We start from the raw sequence: 21,007 nt of genomic DNA, 5'->3' as shown, positions 1-21,007 counted from the left end.
TGGAGACTTCAGGAAGACCTGACATAGTGGGAGAGCAGTGAGATTGTTACTAGAACCCTGAGGAGGTCCAGAGGTTTTTGCTTTGAAAAAGATTAGAAGTGAACCATTGCACCAGTGTTTTATTGAAGTATTTCATCAGTAATTTGAAGCATTTTTAGCCCACTGGAGGACTGATAAAGAGCCAATCAGCAAGTTTGCAATTGCTGCTACATGTTTAAAGCCACAAGATGGAAATCAGAAATGGTGAGGTGCTTGATCAGATGTGACTGGCCTCTTGCCCAGGCGTCTCATCTTGGTGCTCGGTGAAGGGCAGCAGAGAGGGCAGCTGACTGACTCCTGTGAGCCCCTCAGGACTGGAAACAGGTGGAGCACCATTTCCCTGCACAGTCACAGTATGATGTTCAGATCGTAATTGACAGTTATTCATCCATCTAAGTAAACTTTCTCAAATCAGTTTCTGTGCTGTTGAGCTACATGATGCAGTGGAGCTGAGCTGGACCTACCACTGCAGGGTATTTATAATGGCCGCTCATGGTCGGGTCGGCCCTCACCAGGGTCTGCACGTCTCCATCACGCCCATTCACCACACGCACACACACCTCCATGCCGCCCACCTCAACACACAAACACAGTCCAACATGTCATTTGCTGCCTCACTTTATCTTTCTAAACCAAAGTTACTTCAGGATGATGTATAACTTTTGGACTCTTACCTGAGGCACTGAGTTGAGCTGTGCCAGGCTGAGGGTGGGTCTTATAGGCAGACTGCGCACTGGCACCCTCCAGTGGCCACTTTGGAGCTGCAGTAGGTGATTTTGTAATTTACAAGAATGAAAGTAATTTAAAGTTGATCATAACGTGTTTATAGTATTGCGTGCGCATGTAGACCTGGTTGTATTGGTCGAAGAGGTCCAGTCGTGTCCACCCCCACGATCCCAGTCTGAGGGCCTCATTACCATAAACAAGCTCCCTCGCTGCCTGCACCTCCAGCAGCAGACAGAGGGAAGACAACGGCTGGAGCCTGACAGAGAGGACATGCCATCATACGTTCATACAGGCTGATCAGGTTGTACACAGCGGTGACCCTACCTGGGGACGGGCTGTTTGACGGAGAGCACGCCATAGTTCCCACGGTGAAGGCTGTGGGAGTAAGGTACGGCCCCGCCTGGCAGACACTGGACAGCTGGCAGAGGAGACGGCCGTCCCACCTCCTCCCCGTCCGAGTAGAGAGCTGCCACGAGGCGCAGCGCCTTCTGAGAGGCGTCCACTCCCAGGACAAAATCGTAAAAGATCACAAATCCAGATCTGTGAATGCAAGAGCTCGTCACTCGTGTGGATTCAACAAGTTTAGAAGATGTGTACGCTGTAAAGACGTGTACGGTGTGGACAAACTGACGCAGGGTCGTAGGGTGCTGGACCCAGAGAGTGCAGGGGCTCCATCATGGACCTTCTCCCTGGAGAGGAGAGGGACCTGGCCTGGAGCTAAGACGCACCAGAGGATACTTCCATCAATGCGACAAACAAATCAGTTTTCTTTCAGAGATGTTTAACTCAAGTGTTTACCAGAGAAACAGGAGCATGAATGTGGGCTGAGGGATGCGGTGCTGCCTGGGGGAGGAGAGGAAGAGGAGGAGGAGGAGGCTGTTTATGGGGCCTGGGAGCTTCTTTGTTTCTCTCCAGCTCCCTGCCAAGACTCTCCAGCTCTGCCTGTAGACCGGCCATGTGGTGGAGGTTCTCCCTCTGAACCAGCTGAAGCTCCATCCTCACTGATGCTGGAATACACACCACTAAGAAACTATACAGCGCTTGGACTGTAGTTGGTCCTTTTTCAAATCAAACTCGATAGAGGAAGTGTTGTACCTTCATGGTCATGATGTTTCTCCCTGGCCAGCTGGATCCTGAGGAGCTCCTCCTCCAGTCTCTGGTTCTCCTGCTCCACGGACAGCAGCTCCCAGCTCGGACCCCTCTGAAGAGGCTTCATCTCTGGCCACAAGCACAGACATGTTCTGGTCAGGAGGTGATTTTCCTGGACCTCTGAAATGTTCTGATTACAGCTCCAGGTCTTACTCTTCTTCCTGGCCTTGGCTGCTGCTGATTGGTTCTTCTCCAGACCATGGGCCTCTGCCTGCAGGTCAATCAGCTGAGAAACAATGTCCGGATCTGCTCCACCTGACTGCATATAGGCAAGCTGCAGAGCTCTGGACCAACGAGAGGTTTGACCTGATTCACCATAACCTCACCAGACGGACCAGGACCAGAGGTACTTAACACTTTTCAGTAAAATATTGTGTAAACTACATGGCTGCTGATGAATGAGTGTGTGTTTGTGTACTTTATCTGAGCATAGAGAGGCCCATCCTCAGAGGACAGGAAGTCAAATGAGGCGTGAGGCGTCTTCACGTTCTGGAGTGGATCTGGTTGATCAGCAGGTACAGAGATTTGTTGTACCCTTAAAAAGAAAATGTTCGATCTGACGGAAAACATACTTGCGTCTCACACACACACTTACACCGATGTCCACATACACACACACTTACTGTAAGGCTTGGAGATGTTCAGCAAGTTGTTGTAGTGTTTCCTCGTTCCGCTCCTCCTGCTCACGGAGCTCCAACAGCAGGCCCTCCAGGTGTCTGCTGCTGCCCTGCTCAGCCAGGACACTCACCTGCCGGTCCAGCTCTGACACACACACACACACACACACACACACAATCCCCGTGATTCTGGGCCTTGAACTCTTCTGGCTGAGGCTCACTTCTGGTTCCTCACCGTCTCTCTGCTGCTCCAGGTCCTGGTTGTGAGCATGGATCACGGCCAGTTGGCGCTCGTGCAGCTCCGCCATTTCCCTCATCTCCTTCAGCTTCTCGCTGTGACCCAGCTGACGCCCACACGCCTGAGGACGTACAGAAGAACACAACCGCAGCGCACCGTTCTTAAACATTTTTACGCCCCGGAGCAGACCGAGCGTCCTCCCACCCGGCTTCATTAAATCAGACTTCAGTCCTGTTCCACCGTTTCCCAGCCTGACTGTGACTCATGCTGACACCAGGCGGCCATAACTTAGTCATCCAAACCTACAGAAGATATAAGACATTTATGGCACCTTGATGTTTTTTGGTTAATAAGTGGCTCCTTGCCTCCACTTCCCCTCTCCCACTCTCAGCAAAGAGGAAGTAGAGAGGCACTTTACATTAAACACTCTTTACACGAAGGATGCAGCGGCTGACGTAAATGCCAAGAGATGTGTATTTATTAGTCTTATTTATTGATATTGTGCACTTATACATATACACATTTGTCAATTTTAACATCCATCATCAAACCTCCTTTCATCTGGTTGTTCTCAGGCGTTATGTATAGTGATGTACACACACAGTATGCACAGTGTTTGCATCTATATGTGCAGATTTACCCCCGTATCTGTGCTGCTTTTAGTCCAGTCTGGCAAACTTCCTTCAATGGATTTCTTCAGTTTGTGAAACTGAAATCCAGAAAAATTAGGTTGTGTTGTTATTCAGATTGTTTATAGACAATTTGAGCCTTAGCTGTCACTCAAACTGCTTCATCCAAGTACAAAAACCATACATACATTTTTCAGGCCTTCAGGCTTCAATCTTTCAGGCACTTGTTCAGCATTTGGGAACATTTAGTGTTCACAATCACAGCACATTTTCTTTAGGAACTGCTTTTCTAGTTAATATACGTGCCCTTTAAATTATACGATGCATGGACTAAGTAAAATGCACTTGTACACTCAAAACACAACCTCCACCACTTCCATCCTCATCATCCATCACCCCTGTTGGGCCCTTGAGAATCTGTATGAAGGAACATGCTTCTATATGGATACAGTTTATTGGGATGTTTGTCTGGCATTTCCACGGTAACAGACAGATTTAATTTGGGTGGTTGTTGCAGTTGTACCTCATTAGTAAGAGTTTTCAGGTTGTCGCTCTCTGTCTGACAGGCTGCTGCTTTGGCTTCGGCTCTTCCTGATTTTGACTCATTCATCCATTTGATGCTCCTTCGCTGACTCCTCAACTACACACACATACACACACACACAGACACGACATAAACACAGCCTCAGTGTTTTGCTGTCACATCTGCCCTTTTATGAGGAATGGCAGAAATGCTGGGTTAAACAAATCGACTGCACTTTCCACCGCAGCAGGCTGATAATTACGTCTGTCATCTTTGTCTCTGGCACACGAATGCTGAGAACGACCACTGAATGTGACAAAATAAACCACTTAATCCATTCTGTCCCAGAGCAAAATTATTATCTTTATTTTGGCATCTTGTTTTGGTCAATTTTCATGACTACCATTCTGTTTTTGTGACACATTGTGATTCTTTTATGCATGATTTAACCCACTTTGCTGCTCACACCACGATCTGGTTCCAAAGCCTGTTGTTTATCTTTGTCCTTCTTGTTCCTACAGGTTTAAGCAGAAGGACTCGCTTACCTGCACAAGGTCAGGGGTTCTTGCCTGTCTGAGGCGGACATCTCCTCCGTTGTTTCTCAGGAGATGTTCAGAGCTCTGCCCTCTCACCCTGAGGTGCCCCGTGTCCCCACCAATGCAGAAAAGGCTTTTGTGTTTCTCAAGCAGCCCGGTGGAGCGAAAAACCATATTACAGTTTGCACAGATCAATGCTCCCTCCATGGCCGACACACTGGGCTGCAGACTGCGAACTGAAATGATCCCTTAGTTATTTTCGAGTTCCAGTTTGTGCTGGAATAAATTACTTTTAGCTCTTACATCTGTAGCCTACCAAGAAGTAATAATATTGTTGTGATAGCTTACTCAGTCAGAAACAAAATTCTATTAGTTCCGGCAAAATTCCTTTCCAAAGTTGATTTCCATGAAAAGAAAGAAATGAATTCTCTTCATCATTTCTCCCCAAAACACACAGCAGAAAGTTCAGCTCGTTTAAAAGTTGTCCGACACGTCTGGCTTCTTCCCTGCAGACTCACTTTGGTTGTTTGTTGGCAACCGTCACCATGACAGAGACTTTGTTGTGGACAGTTCAGGACCATAGATACTGTCTCTCCTGCTCATTACAGGACACAATACTACCTGGCATTATTAGCACAAATCAGGGCATACAACTTAAATGACAAATTCATCTGCTTATTTTCAAATTTGCAGCAAAAATCAACGTTTGCAGGCAAAGTGCAATAAATTGAAAAACGTGTTTCTATCACAGAAACACTTTGAGCTCAGCATTTGAGAGAACGTCTTGATCAAATCGACGTGTTTATTAATTCTTTCAGATTGAAGCTCCATCATGCAGGCAGTGAACACACGTGCATGTAACAAGCCCCTGTGGGAGCATCACACATGATGTATGTTTCAATGCAACATCTCCTCTGAGGTCACTTTAATCAGATCCTCTTACATGAATGTAGAGCAGAAGCTTCAGTCTTCATCCAGTACATTTGAATGTCACACAGAATTAGAGATGTAGTTGTACAACATGCACAAGTGAGAATCACCGCAAATAACTCAAACTTGACTTTTCCTATATTCCTTCTCCTATGTGTCTGTAGGAAATAGCGCCCCCTGCTGACTGCTGTTCACTCCTACACTGAGGGTTCTTAACATTTCTGCAATGCAACCTATTAAATACAGAACAGGCAGTGATGTTACTCTGCTGTGTATCTGACTAACCGGCCTTTTGAAAGAGCAACATCCTTGTAACATCCCACATGTGTCACTTCACTCTCTGCATACAAACTGTCCCCAAACCCTCACAGATGACATGTTAGCACAGAGTTTTTGAGAGATTAAAGAGCGACGGGTGGCGTGACAGTGAAGCACAGAGGGCGAGAGGTGTTTAGATTAAATTCATGTAATTTAAACCCCCAAACTGCCTGAGCTGTCCATACAGTGACTAACGCCTGACACGCTACACCGTTGCATCCTGCGGCCAAAAGTTTAAAATAATGAGGCACAGTGACTCACTGGCAGGTGGAACAATGTTTTCAATTGTTTCCCAACCACTAATTGTCCATTTAACAGAGTGAGCACTGCTTTCCCCTTAGTTAACCCTTTAATTCTATGTTATCTATGTAATTTATGGTATAACCCCTCGTTCCTCATTAACTTACACCCTGCTGCTGCTCATCACTGCTCTGAGGCAACAACAGCGTCCATGTTACACACAGACAGACTGAAATATTCAACCGTCCACACCTGTGACAGAGACAGAGACAGAGGACGAGGACAACACACAAACACAGAGAGTTGAGGACTTGAACTCCTCTCCCTCTACCCACATCTCTTGTCCTGTTTTGCAACACACACTTGCACATACAGTACATACCAGTCTGTTGCTAAGCAACTGTAAAATAAAGCAGTAGGCTCTGTAGTCAGAGATGCGAGAGCGTGAGTGAGCAGGGGGGAGAGAGAGAGAGGGAGAGAGAGAGAGGGAGAGGGAGAGAGAGAGAGAGAGAGAGAGAGAGAGAGAGAGAGAGAGAGAGACAGACAGAGAGACAGAGAGAGAGAGAGAGAGTGTTCTGCAATCCACTACTGTTTGTTTGGCTTATTGCAGGATCCCAGCACAGCTCCTGGTGCCCCGTCTGTGTGTCTGAGAGGACTTGGGACTGCTGCTTCCCTGTCAGCCGGCCAATCAGCGTTTGCAGGGGGCGGGTCCAGTTGTTTCCCTTGGTTACCTCTGTGATTGACGTCCAGACTCCTGCAGCGGAGCGCTCGGCGGTGTATCACTGATGCTCCCCGCTTTCCCCCGGAGACTGTGGAGAAATCTGGAAGAAAGGCAGGGAGAGAAGGAGAGAGAGAGGGGGAAGAAAACACAAGAGCGAGACAAATGCTGATGATCTAAAGTCTTTCGCTCCCTTCATGCTGCTCAGTGGAGGGATGAAGGCTGGTGCACTGGAAGAAGCCGGCTGAAGGCAGAGGAGGAGAGAGGCTCCAGAAGAAGAGGAATCAGCAGGTAAGAGACCCACGCATCACTTTCTGTGTCTGGCTTTGGTTTTGGGACACACACACACACACACACAGCAGGTAAAGAGAGGTTTACTGTGACTTCGACACACTGTTGTCACTGTAGTGTGTGTGTGTGTGTGTGTGTGTGTGTGTGTGGGTGAGTGGGAGTGAGGCTGCTTCTCTGCATGCTGCGTGGCTGTGGAGTGGGTTGTGTGTTACAGTATGAAACCTCTGAGGACGACATCAGTGACATAACACTGCATGCACAGCTTCTACACACGCTTCCAAACGCTTTCAAAGCCGAGTGGGCGACTGCAGGGACCTGTGGGGACGTAGTTACACCACGAGGCTGAGCCACATGCAGGAGGAGTGAGATGGACGGTCCAGTTCCAGGCTGAGGCCAGGACCGCTCGGCTTGTCTAGTGTATCTGCATAGGAGGAGGAGTATTAATTACATAACACTCCGGTCTGTACCCGCGTATCAGAGCTGTGCAGCATTGGAGAGAAGAGAAGCTTTAACCCAGAAAGACATATGGACCGTGGCTAGTGGGCTTTTTCCTCAGTTAGGAGGCACTTGTGTGTTAACAAGTGGGGTAGGGGAACATCCCCAGCACCCCCAGCCCCGCTCATCCCTCCCTCAGCCTCCCTGTAACTCTCAACGATGCTTTTCAGATCATTAATGCTGCGTTTACACTGCAGCTCCAAGTGCACAGTCCTGATTTTCTTCCTGTATCAGATCTGATTTGTGTTCTTGCACCAGAACTCTTTTAAAAGGACTCCAGGGGCTTTGGTTTGGGTCAGTGCTGCAGAGTAACCTCTGACCCCAACACAGTCACGATCTCTCCAAATCTGATCTGACTCACGCCTTCGATTTCTTGCCTGAGGTGTTTTTTCAGCCCACAGGTTTATGAGGCAGACGACCTTTGACCTGAGGCGTCGTCTTACATTCTGCCTGTAAATATAAATGATCAGATACGACAAGAGTTTGGCCGTCGTCGCATTTTTAGCTGAAATGCGCTGAAATATCGATCTGTGTGTTTACATGAGAGTCTTATAAGGAGAGATCAGACTTATAGAATATAGACGGTAGAGTTTGTCGGTGTAAACGTAGACATAACTAGAGACAACATGCATCACAGGTCACGTGATGGGTTTGAATACCTGTACTCCAGCCCGATCAGCCTCAAACCTCCATTAGTGACCTCAAGTCAGGCAGCAGTCGGACACCCAGCACCATCAGCTCAGGTCCTGATGATGCTGATCCACCTCTGAAAGTCCTCCACCCATCCAGAGGACGACTTACCGGTATGAAAGCACGTTTAAGACCAGACGTGACACCTTTGCTTTGCTTTCCTGAAGAATGTCTGCAAATAAGTCGTAAACTGCAGCTTCCTCTGACCCACCGTCTCTCTGGACTGTACAGATTTTACGAGTTTGAGTTTGGAGCGGCAGCAGAAAGTGAACTGTACACACACACACGATTTATAAATGTCCCCGATGTCCCCTAAGCCTCTGATGACTCGTAGAACAACGTTTATCCTTCATCTCTTTATTACAAATACATAAAATATACATAGAACTACACACACACACACTCACACACTCACTGAGATGCACCAATCCTACTTGTTCTTGTCCTCATCAAACATTCACTTACATAATAAGTTTCCACGTCAAACGGTAGAAAAAGACAAAATGCTTCAGTCGGCCTGATCGCCATTTTAAGGTAAAACTAAAGCAGGAAATCGTCCATCTCTCTCCACACACACACACTCACTCCACTGACTCACTCTTCTTCTCCATCTTGTCAGCATTCACAAACACATTAACCCTTGCAGGCTTGTGAACCTATAGAGAGGCCCACAGTAAATTCAGCACCTGGTATTTTTATGAAGCTCTATTCCATCATTTATGAGAGCGGAGACGTGCCGCTGGGCCGCGACGCGAAAATATGATGGACCGGCCGCAGATATAAATCTACAGAATCTTATAACATCAGCTATGGCTAACAGCTCAGATGGCTGCGGGCTTACAGTTTGATTTCAGTGAGAGTTAATCAGATATTCGGTGGTGTTACAGTTGCTTCAGTCAGTGGTGTTTGGGTCTCTGGGGCTACTGCCTGTCTGCCTGCCTGCCTGCCTGCCTGTGTGTGTGTGTGTGTAGGAGGAAACAGCTCATCTTCACAAGTCCCGTCTACTGCAGATAGAAAAGCTTTAGGATTCATCTCCGCTTCATTAGAACAGTGGCAGGGAAGCTCTGACAGTGGGGGAGAGAGAGAAGAGAGAGAGAGAGAGAGAGAGAGAGAGAGAGAGAGAGAGAGAGAGAGAGAGAGAGAGAGAGAGAGAGAGAGAGAGAGAGAGAGAGAGAGAGAGAGAGAGAGAGAGAGAGAGAGAGAGAGAGAGGTAGAGGTAGAGAGGTAGAGGTAGAGAGAATGAAGAGAATGAGAGAGAGAGAGAGGTAGAGAGAATGAGAGGTAGAGAGAGAGACAGAGGGAGCGAGAGAATGAGATGTAGAGAGAGAGAGTGAGGGAGAGAGAGAGAGCGGGAAAGGGAGGGAGAGAGAGAGAGTGAGATGAGAGGGAGAGGAAGGGAGAGAGATGGAGAGGGAGAAAGAATGAGAGAGAGAGTGAGAGAGAAGGAGAGAGAGGGAGAGGGAGAGGGAGAGGGAGAAAGAATGAGAGAGAGAGAGAGAGAGAGAGAGAGAGAGAGAGAGGAGAGAGAGAGGGAGAGGGAGAGGGAGAAGGAGATGAGCCCACATCATCACAGGTACATGGTTCACACCTTGGCCCATGGATTCACTGGGATGCCCCACAGCTCTGGGCCTCATCCAGCAGCCAGGCAACATCTGGACGTTTACAGCATCCAAGCTAATAGAATCCTCACATTCAAAAAACGTTCTTTCAACAAAAATGATTCTTAGGTGTGAATTGTCGCTCACTCTTTCTTCATCTGCAAAGAAGGTTGTGCGTATTTGTGTTTGTCTGTATGTCGTTGTGGTGGAGGTGATGGGGCATCAGCCTGGGGACATGCTGCCACTCTTAACAAAGTAGGATAGAGTCTTTTAATACACCAATATGGCAGTCATCTCAATTTAAAAAAGATTTGACATTTATCTCATGATAGATGATCAATTAGTGTAACTCCAGACCCGCAAAAGGTTTTAAAAGACGTTTGTGATTCTTAAGGCGATTTGCTCACTGATGATTGCAGTTCTCTTTGTGAATCGACGACATCACTTTGGTCTCTGGTGACCTCTGAATGTCTCTGGTTGTTATTTTCTGACGCACTAAATGATTTGATAGGATTGAATTGAATCGCAAAATGCCAGATTATTCTGAAATAAGATCCAGTGGAGGCTGGAGCTCAGGTTTCTGTGCAGGAGATGCTGACAGCTCCACTCTGTGTTCCTGTGCTCTTCTTCTCTTTACACTGTGGCCCTGAAGGTGAATCACTTAGTTCACGACACACACGTCAACCAAACGGAATCACTTTCCCACGACAGTGTGGGGTCACACTTAACATCCTGTTACAACCTGCACAACAAATTTAGTTTCCAAGCTGTGTCATCCAAAACTCAAAAGCTGTAGCCGAGGCAACGTCACCTTTTCGAACGTCCTTGTCACGATTGAGATTTCGGATTACTAATAGAAAGTATTTGTGTCAGTAGAGGCAAAAACCATTACTAGCATTTGGACTAGTTTAATTATTGCGGTTGTAGGTGGAAAGGACACAAACATGACAAATACAAATCAGATCCACCGGGAAGAAGTGAATCTATTAATCATGTAATCACAGGGGAAATCATACCTTCATCTTCCTCTCACTGACGCACTGTGATGATGGCGGTGGTGGCGGTGGTGGAGGCATGATCTGCTCCGACTGAGAGGTGAGGTCAGGGACTATAGGTCCTCCAGAGGTGGAGGGATACGACTCTGCTGCTTTGGTCTACTTGATGAAACCAATCAAGCCAAAGTAGGTCCTGTGGCAACTGGGGCACTCTGGCCTACATAGACAGACAGACAGACAGACAGACAGACAGACAGACAGACAGACAGACAAGAGGTTTTTGTGTGTGTGTGTGTGTGTGTGTGTGTGTGTTGTGTGTGTGTACTGTATCTGTTTGCTTTTCTGTTAAATTACTGTACGGTTGCATCATTTGGAGGAGGATTGTGAAACCGTTTTCACATAACAACAAAACAGTTTTTCTCCCCGAGCGGTTGGTTCGTTTGGTTCTGATCAGGATTTGTCACCAGCACTTTGTGAGCGTAGGATCGGATCCCACACTGTTACTTAAAGACTTTGGCCCGCTGTCTTCCTTTAGGTTCTCTGAGCTCCTTTTGTTCAGTGAGTTTGGAACATTTTGTAGTTTTCTTTGACACATTTGTGATTGTTTTGTTCCACAAGCGGGGGATTAACAGTCACCTAATCTCCTCACCTGCCTGCGTGCCTTTGAGCCAATGACTGTGTGTGGTAAATGTTCACAGGTGCAGGCTAATGTTCATGTAAATGCTATATGAAGCTGTAGCATATCTAATGTTTGCTCAGGGCTTACCAAGTGTGTGTGCTAAAAATATTCCAGTGCTGTGATCAACATGCTGCATTGCATTCTGGGCCAAACTCAAAGGGGAAATGTTACACATTTCTATAATCTTATTGAAATGTATGCTTTGAAGCCATGGAGCCCTTTGATGTTCCAAAACAAACACGCTGATCCACTTCTCTGCTTTTCCTCGTGAACCTGACGTTTTGAAACTTTATCAACGGTATTGATAAGGTATTGGAGCGGCTGAGGTATGTGTTCAGACTACAGACGTCTATCTATCTATCTATCTATCTATCTATCTATCTATCTATCTATCTATCTATCTATCGATCTATATATCTATCTATCTATCTATCTATCTATCTATCTATCTATCTATCTATCTATCTATCTATCTATCTATCTATCTATCTATCTATCTATCTATCTTAGGTATTAATGGTTCTTAGAAAACTAAAGAAACTACAACTCCTCTCCCTCCTCTCCTCTCCTCTCCTCTCCTCTCCTCTCCTCTCCTCTCCTCTCCTCTCCTCTCCTCTCCATAGCACGACTAGCTGCAGCTCTGTATGTTACCATAGCACCCGGGAGAGAGAAAGTCAACCCACACAGAGTCTCCTGCCTACCACTCACTCTCTCTCTCTCCCCCCCCCCCCCCCCCCCCCCCCCTCTCTCTCTCTCTCTCTCTCCCCTCTCTCCCTCTCTCATTCTTGTCTACCGTTGTGCCATTCCTCCTCTGTCTACCTTTTCTCTCTCTGGCTGTCTGTCCAAATCCTGTCTGCTGTTGTACTCTTCAGCAAGGCACCATGAGCATATCTGATCCTGTTTCTGTGCATGTAGATAGGAGCTATGAATATGTAATAACATTCTGTATAACATTACCAGTCAGCTTCACTGTCCACCTACACACACACACACACGGTGCACCTACACACACACACACACACACACACACACACACAAACACACAAACACACACACACTGACTCTTTATGTTGTTTCTTTTTCCATCCATCTCTCTCTCTGTCTGACTGGTCTGACATGAGTTAAGCGTTAGTAACTGCGCCTGTGTAAATGCTAACAGAGCATCCACTTGGAAATGTGTGTGTGCATCTTAGTGTGTGTGTGTGTGTGTGTGTGTGTGTGTGTGTGTGTGTGTGTGTGTGTGTGTGTGTGTGTGTGTGTGTGTGTGTGTGTGTGTGTGTTTGTTTGTGTGTACTTGAAAGGCAAAGAGTGAGTCAGTGAGAGTGTTCTCGACCATTAGCCAATTAGCTGGGGCGGTTTGCAGATGCCAGCGGACGACAGCCTGAGGTTGTTGCGCGTAAAGGACAATTTACGTGGACAAGGATACATGCCTGTGGAGGTGTGTGTGTGTGTGTGTGTGTGTGTGTGTGTGTGTGTGTGAGGGAAACATGTACTGTATGTGGATGAGACATAAAGACAGGCAAGTGTGTGAATAGAGCGTACTGTACATAGAGTGTGTGAGCGTGTGTGTCGATGGGATCTTTAGGATGCCATCTGTCTGCTCCATTCACTATTTACTGTGCTGAATAATCTATGTGGTCTGGAGCTGAACATCAACAGGACTGTGAGTGTGTCTGTCTCTGTCTCTGTCTCTGTCTCTGTCTCTGTCTCTGTCTCTGTCTCTGTCCCTGTCCCTGTCCCTGTCTCTATCTCTATCTCTGTCTCTGTCTCTGTCTCTGTCCCTGCCTCTATCTCTATCTCTATCTCTATCTCTGTCTCTGTCTCTGTCTCTGTCCCTGTCCCTGTCCCTGTCTCTATCTCTATCTCTATCTCTTTCTCTATCTCTATCTCTATCTCTATCTCTGTCTCTGTCTCTGTCCCTGTCCCTGTCCCTGTCCCTGTCCCTGTCTCTGTCTCTGCTTCTATCTGTCAGGTTCATGGTGTGCTTGTAGGTTCATTATGAGAGAAATTGTCCCCAATAAATAATGAAATAGTGACAAAATCATTATGGATCTGATTCTGGTTGAACTGATTTCCCACGCAATATTGAAAGTGATTAAGTACATTTACAATCTCAAGATCAATGTATTGGTAAGTGTTATCTCTAATTTGGGACACTGTGGTTATGGTTGTATGATGAGTCATCAGAAAGTGAGCAGGAGACCTGAGTGAGTTTGCTCAGATCTGTGACAGATTAAAGGCTTTAAACCGTGTGTGTATTCCCATTCACTGCAGGGGAGGAAGAGGGGGGGGGGGGGGGGGGGGTTACACACCATCAGGCCTTGCTGCTCAGTGAGCGAGTGACAGGAGTGTGAGTGTGTGTGAGAGAGAGAGAGCGTGAGTGTGTCTTCCTGTGTGTGCAGCAGGTGGAGCCCTTCTTCCAGAGTTTGGTGCGATGTCAGACTGATGAGAAATATTTGTGTGAGGGTGTGTGTGAGGGGGAGTGCAAGGAGAGTCTGTGTGTGTGTGTGAGAGAGAGAGAGGGAGAGAGAGAGGGAGAAAGGAGGTTCCACGTTGTACTTTACTTCCTTTTTAGCCGTATGCTGACCCAGTTAGAGGAAGGACTCAGCAACACTCGAGCCATTTAACATCTCAGGACTCGAGTGAAATGTATATAAATATATAGTATGAATAAGTAAGATGATGCAGATTAATACAGTGAAACGATCATGGTGAAGTTTTGATCGCATCCCTGTTACTTTCATTTCCGTGGTTACCCAAAGTGACCTGGATGTGTGATCTGCTAATTATGCTCACAGCCAATAATGAGAACCAGAAGGTGTACAGATGGGAAATCATCAATAATCAATAATGATGTGGGATAGATAGATAGATAGATAGATAGATAGATAGATAGATAGATAGATAGATAGATAGATAGATAGATAGATAGATAGATAGATAGATAGACTCCCTCCCTCTGTCTCACACTCTTTCATCCTCCTCTCATTTGTTTCCTTGGTAACACAGTGTTGCTGAGCTGGTCGTCAGGCAGCCCACAGCTTTTATTCTCTCTCTCTCTCGCTCTCTCTCTCTCTCTCACACACACACACACACAAACACAGGGAGAGAGAGAGAGATGCACGAGTTGTAGACACACTCATTCAGCCATAGATACTCTCATACACAGATACAAGCATATGTGACAAGTATATGTTATCTTTGTAATGATGAAGACACTCACACAAAACTCCACACACACACACACACACACACACACACATACATACAGGGCTGTAAGTAAGAAGTAATACAAGTCCTTTGATGTTCATGTGATTGTATTCCATTAGAATCAACCTCATCATCACCGCCATCTTTTGCTGTAGCTTCTCCTTAGTGTGTGTGTGTGTGTGTGTGTGTGTGTGTGTGTGTGTGTGTGTGTGTGTGTGTGTGTGTGTGTGTGTGTGTGTGGGAGGTCAGCGATCATCTGCGCACAGACACGAGACTCTCACACACACTCACGCATACAGTATTCCTATGGATTTGGCCCTTTGAAATGCAAGAACACACACACACACAAGTCATGGAGCTGGTGTGTATGGAGGAGCTGGCTCACTCAGAGACAAAGACACAGAAATAACAAAGTAGGTTAGAGCAAAGCATTGTGGGATAGCAGGATACCCCCTGGGCCTCTGCAAAAGACTCTTTCTTTCTTTATTTCTTTCTTCCTTTCTTTCTTTCTTTCTTTCTTTCTTTCTTTATTTCTTTCTTCCTTTCTTTCTTTCTTTCTTTCTTACTTGCTTTCTTTCTTTCTTATGTGTGTGTTGGTGGAGGGGAGTCCCTCTTCTGCGTCTCTACCTGGGTGATGTCATCATTACCTGGTTACCTTGGTGCCACATTCCACCATCCCTCCTCTGTCTGTCTCTGTCTGTCTCTCTCTCTCTCTCTGACTCTGTCCTCTGACATTGTTAGTCTCTGCGTGTCTCAGGTCTGAACTGCTTCTGGAGACATCTTGACATTTTATCAATGTTTAATCTCATTTTATTCCTCATCAGCTGCTTCCATCTCTGCCTGGGGAGCTCAACTCCTACCTGCGCTTTATCTTTGAATGATGTGATTATGTGGTGAAGTATTGGATTGATCTACTGTCTATTTTCAGACCTGCATGTTTGACAGAAGCGTCCTTGTTGCTTATTTCTGATTGGATCCCACTGTGTTTATGGGCGGAGACAACCTTTCTTAACCCCTTAACTGTCTTTAACCTTAACCTGGATACCTAAACATAACCGCCTTCATCTGATCTTATACTTTAACACAAATGGAAGATAAACAAAACAATGAGGTCATATTTCATAGCTTGGTGAATGAATTTACGAAGGCATTTGTCCTCATTTAGTCTCGTTCTCTGTCCGGGGTCAAAGGTCAGGACTGTTTCACTAAAGTTGAAATAGAAGTTGGAGGTTTACACACATTTGAAGGCTTTCCCCAAAATGTTGTGACGGTTAATAAAACTTTCCTAAATCCTTCCTGGCACTAGCTTCCATGTCTTCTTCCAAGCATTCCACATTCTCACAGCTTTTATGCTCCGTTTTCTATTTTCTATTTTCTTAGCCATGTTTAATATTTGGCCTGTTTTCACTGTAGATGTGATAGATGTTATGTTTCACTGAGGGGATCCCCGAGCTCTGCAGAGTCTCAAACTGAACACAATCAAAGCTGGAATTAAGATGTTTGGGTGCTAATTAGAGGCTTTCTTTGTTGCTGCCTTTTATCTCTCCTGCATCGGGCACCAACAGGGTAATAAAGGGAAACAGAGCAGCAGCTTCATGAACTCACTGCTTCACTCTCTGTCTTACACCTTATATGTTCGTTCTTTCTCTCTTGGATTACACAGCAAAAGTCCCAAGGGAGACCCCCCCCCCCACCTCCCCACCACACACACACACACACACACACACACACACACACACACACACACACACACCCTCCCCCCTCTGTGCTGACAGGGCTTAATGATTAACAAGTCTTTATCAGCCTGTTCATCGTTAGAGAACAACACTCGCTTTGCTGACTGTAAAGCAGACGACTCTACGTATGAGAAGAGCCTGTGCTGCAATTTAGGATTTAGGAGGTCACACAGATATGACTGAACACATACAGGAGAGGAGAGGAGAGGAGAGGAGAGGAGAGGAGAGGAGAGGAGAGGAGAGGAGAGGGAGAGGGAGAGGAGAGTAAACCTTGTGTCTGTCTTTGAGTAAACTAATTGTTGATTATCAGTATTATTGCATCAGTAATAGAAACAGTCTGGCTTGATTTTAAGAGATTTAATTAGAGGTTCCACAGTTTCTCTGTTTCAAAAAACATCAATCACTAATCTCTCTCAGTTCTCATCTCAGTTTTCATAATAACTTTGTTGTGATGTTTTATTCATATTATTTTATTTCATATTTGGGACTTTATGTGGAATCATGATGTTTTTCTATGTTTGTGCTTCTGCTTTGAGGTAAATAATGGATTTGAGTCCTTGGTCTGTGGTTGATGGTGCGTCTCTTTGCCCTCGGCAGCACTCTGCATGCGTCCCTCCTCACGTGGCTCTTGTCCTCCTCGCTTTCCCTCTCTTGTTCCTCCCACCCTGAGGCTGGAGCATGCAGAGGATGAGATGTATGGAACTCTCTCTCTCTCTCTCTCTCTCTCTCTCTCTCTCTCTCTCTCTCTCTCTCTCTCTCTCTCTCTCTCTCTCTCTCTCTCTCTCTCTCTCTCTCGCCCCATCCCATCACCACAGTAAGAAGCACAATGGCTGTGGATCTTACACGTGTGCGTCTTTGTGTAGGCTGTAGACTTTGTGTTTCACTGTGTGTGTGTGTGTATGTACTGTATTCATGTGTGTACGTCTTTATTTCTCTGTGTGAGCGTCCCAGAAAAGACAGACCTCAGGGAGTTGTGCTCCACTTTCACTCCTTTATTAATTCACCCTTCACTCCCTCTGTTTGCCAGCATGGGAAGAGAGAGAGAGCGAAACAGAGAGACAGGGGAGGGACAAACAGAAGGAGACAGACAGTAAATAGTCAGTTTTCTGTTGCTCTTGTGTTCGTCCGGGCAGAACAAAGAATAGAAAGAAAATCTCTCAGACACATGAACTTTGTTCTGTGATATTCAGCAACACGACAACGCGACATCACACTGATCACTGATCACCCATGAGATGTGACCCTCGCATCACGAGCTGCACATCACAGTCACACAAACCTAAAACAGGATATAAGACCTAATTTAAGCTCCTATACTTCCTTTACATTGAAATTAGATGGAAGATTGACAAGCATGGAATTGGATTGTGGTGCGGGGAGGAGGGATTTATAACCAGACCTGCACATAAGCAGTGTGCAGGTACACATGCAGGTTGAATGGAAAATGTGTGTGTGTGTGTGTTAGAGAGAGAGAGAGAGAGAGAGAGAGAGAGAGAGAGAGAGAGAGAGAGATTCTTGCAAAGTCAAGCACATTTCCCTGTCTTTGTCTGTAGCTCATTGTCTTTGTCTCCCTCTGTCTTTGAATAAATTAATTGAATTAGTTGTGACATTTTGTAAGTTTGCTGCAGTGACACACATGAGCACTTTGTACACTCATGTGTGGGACAAACAAAGAAGTTTGAGCTTTATTCTTTTCTTTTTTTTGCAGTTTTCTCCGCCCATGCAAATAAACTCCGGTGATGTCATCAGGGTCAGTTTCCATGACTGCGCTTATCTCCCTCCACAGTTACAAAAGCCTTTACATGCTTATTTTTGTTTTCACAGGCTGAACAGTGACCAGACTGGGATTTAATATGATGAATTGTAGTAGTGTGCCCCTTTAGCGTGTTGGTCTGCGTGCTCGGCTGTTGTAAATCACACAGATTGGCTCATTTACCACACTTGGAGCCGCTCTCTGTCTTTATTTGCTATTTTTGGCCGGTCCAAGTTGCACCTGTTCACGCTGGCAATGCCAATGAGGTCTGTTGGTTGCAGATAAGCAGAGCGTTCTGTCATCCTCCAAGAAGCTTTGTGTTCCCAACGCAGGCCCACGACCTGCAGGGGACAGACGCTTTGGTTTGGGCTCTGAGTTTTAAATGGGACGGCCTGTAACAACTCCCTTCTTTGTGTACGCCCAAGGAAAGAAAATGTATGAAAAATGAATAGTTCCAAAAGTGTATTACGCATATTTGAAAGTAAAGTTGATGCAGGATTGATGCGCAGTCGAGCGGAGTGACAATGATGTGAGTGTTCTTCAGACGACGCCTTCAGAGGATGCATTCCAGGAAACGAGGCGCAGCTTGAAACCATACGTTTCATTCTCCCCCATCAATCACAAACCCAGGGGTGTCGCACCTCTCGGTATTCTCATTCTAGATGCTTTACTGTGACTAATTCAATTAAACAGCTGGACGCCACAGCTGCACTGTCATGAGAAGCTTCACTTTGGGATGAATGTTCACTCATGACTCACCAAAAAACAAACTTTCTGTTTTCTGTTTAGACGGGGAACCTATATGAGGACCACGCCAGAAGATTCAAGAAGAAGAGTCCCGCTGACAGACAGACAGACAGCTTGGAGGGAGACAGACGGACGGACAGACAGACGGGAACATGTCCGGCAGAGCATGGTAACCATAAGGCCTTGCAGGGCCCAGTGGGCGGGGTTTACAAGGAGGCAGAGATGAACCTGACTAACCACAGGCCGTCACCCGGGGATATAGGCTCCACCCACTACTGATCTCCAGGGTGACTGACAGCTGGTTCACCTCACGCAGCAGCAATCTGAACCCTCATTGGCTGATTGGCTGACAGCACAGGTAAGGATTTAAGACACACGTATGCACGTATGCACACACGGACACACACACACGAACACACACACATGGACACACACGGACACACAGACAAACATCATACTGGTAACACAAGGCTTATGTCATTGGATATAAATGTGTGTGTGCACAAAACACCACTTTGCTTTTCAGTGTGTGTGTGTTGCGGTTAAACGAGACATCATTATCTGTGTTCTTTTACATTAATGGTCTACTTTGACTTTGAAACCCTATCAATGCTTTGATGCACCACTGTGCACACTGTGTGAAAACAGGCAGTTTTAGGCCCTGTCAGGCTCTGTTCTCACAGGTCAGCTGTGCTCCAGCCTCATGCTTACTGAGTGTGTGAACCAGCAATGTGCTCTAGAAGTGAAGAACCAAATCAATCAAAGCTTTAAGGGAAGTTCAGGACCTTCGGGTTGTTTGATGTGAACCTCACATTTTGCAATATTGACAATGTTCCATGCTTATTTGCTCTTATATTACATTATATAAATAAGGGTAAATACCAAACATGTGATGATGTGTTCCCTAAAGAAATGTCCCCTCAGCCTTTTTGCTCCACTCGACCTTCACATCGGCTCAGTCTGCTGTCCTGAAACTCCTCCCCTGTGTTCTGTATTATGATCCCTCTGTATTCTGTATTATGTTGCCATTATGGCAGAGCTGCACGGTGTTCAGCTGAGAGCTCCATACAGAGTGATGAGTCCATTTCCATCTCTTTATATACCACAAAATATTCATAGAGCTGCGAGAGAACTTTATGGTTCCATCATTCCCATTTCTTAAACTACTCCTTTCCTTCTGATTGCTGCGTCGCTGCTGCGGCTGAACCAAGCTGCCTCACACACTGACTGACTGATGACAGAGACGTAAGCCTTCCTCGCTGCTGCTGTATGAGTCTTTGCATATTGAGTTAAGGTTTTTGTCTGGAATGAGAGGAGAGGAGAGGAGAGGAAAGGAGAGGAGAGTTACAAGCTGAATGCACACACACACACACACACACACGAATGCACATAAAGCACAAAACATTTTACTCTCTCCAACAAACACTCCAAAGTACTTCAGGCTGCACGATAAATCAAAATCACTTTCACACACACACACACACACACATACAGTTTGACTTATTAAAGGCAACAACTCAACAACAGCCTCATTTTGAATCAGTGCTGTGTTGTGCTGTGTTGTGCTGTATTGTATTGTGTTGTGTTGTATTGTGTTGTGCTGCATTGTGTTGTGTTCTGCGCCCGGCATCACTCCAGCTGATCTTGAGGTAGAAACAGAAGGAGACAGAACAGTTTTACATGACTACACACTGAGGCTGAAACAATTCATTAAAGTCATTCATCAAATCTACTCCGAGGATATTATGAGCTTATTACTTATTATTATTTTATTCTCTTATAACTCGGGTGGATCAGTATACATGGTTCATAGTCCTGGCTTATGGCATTGCAGTTTAACATTGAGTAACCATGAGAATGTGACCTTTGTATATTTGTGTGTGTGCGCGTGTGTGTGTGGTCATACGTGGGCCAACTTGAATGGCTGCACTCCCTCACTGCCGCGCTCCCTCTGTCATTTTCCCTCCCTCTCTCCTCTCTCTCCTCTCTCTCCCCCCACACCCTTTTACCTGCTGTTGCTATGGAAACCAGTCCTACTCATCCTGTTGGATGAGTCAGGGAAAGAGAGGGAGTTATTTGACCGTGGCGGCCCAATCGGAATGGCTAGATCTCATCTCAGACCCGTGCGATGATGTGTGGTAGTGGGTCAA

The 21,007-nt window shown here is 46.0% G+C and overlaps 1 protein-coding gene across 1 annotated transcript; it reads right to left on the bottom strand.

Moving 5' to 3' along the window:
• Positions 1–256: 256 nt before the first annotated feature.
• On the bottom strand, positions 257–4,664 carry ccdc17 (coiled-coil domain containing 17). The gene is made up of 13 exons (XM_076154413.1): positions 4,467–4,664; positions 2,767–2,890; positions 2,538–2,676; positions 2,333–2,449; positions 2,068–2,198; positions 1,861–1,983; positions 1,564–1,772; positions 1,397–1,482; positions 1,090–1,305; positions 889–1,021; positions 714–800; positions 504–614; positions 257–379 (listed from the first exon to the last, which is right to left on the bottom strand). The coding sequence occupies exons 1-13, from the start codon at positions 4,662–4,664 to the stop codon at positions 257–259; spliced, it is 1,797 nt and encodes a 598-aa protein (XP_076010528.1).
• Positions 4,665–21,007: the final 16,343 nt, after the last annotated feature.

The sequence above is a fragment of the Genypterus blacodes genome, unplaced genomic scaffold (assembly GCF_046128005.1).
Source record: "Genypterus blacodes isolate CSIRO-AG114 ecotype Tasmania unplaced genomic scaffold, CSIRO-AGI_Gbla_v1 ptg000062l_1, whole genome shotgun sequence".
In the NCBI taxonomy this organism is placed as follows: domain Eukaryota; kingdom Metazoa; phylum Chordata; class Actinopteri; order Ophidiiformes; family Ophidiidae; genus Genypterus; species Genypterus blacodes.
The sequence above is the reverse complement of the archived record's forward strand: the minus strand, read 5'-3'. Positions and strand labels throughout refer to the sequence as shown.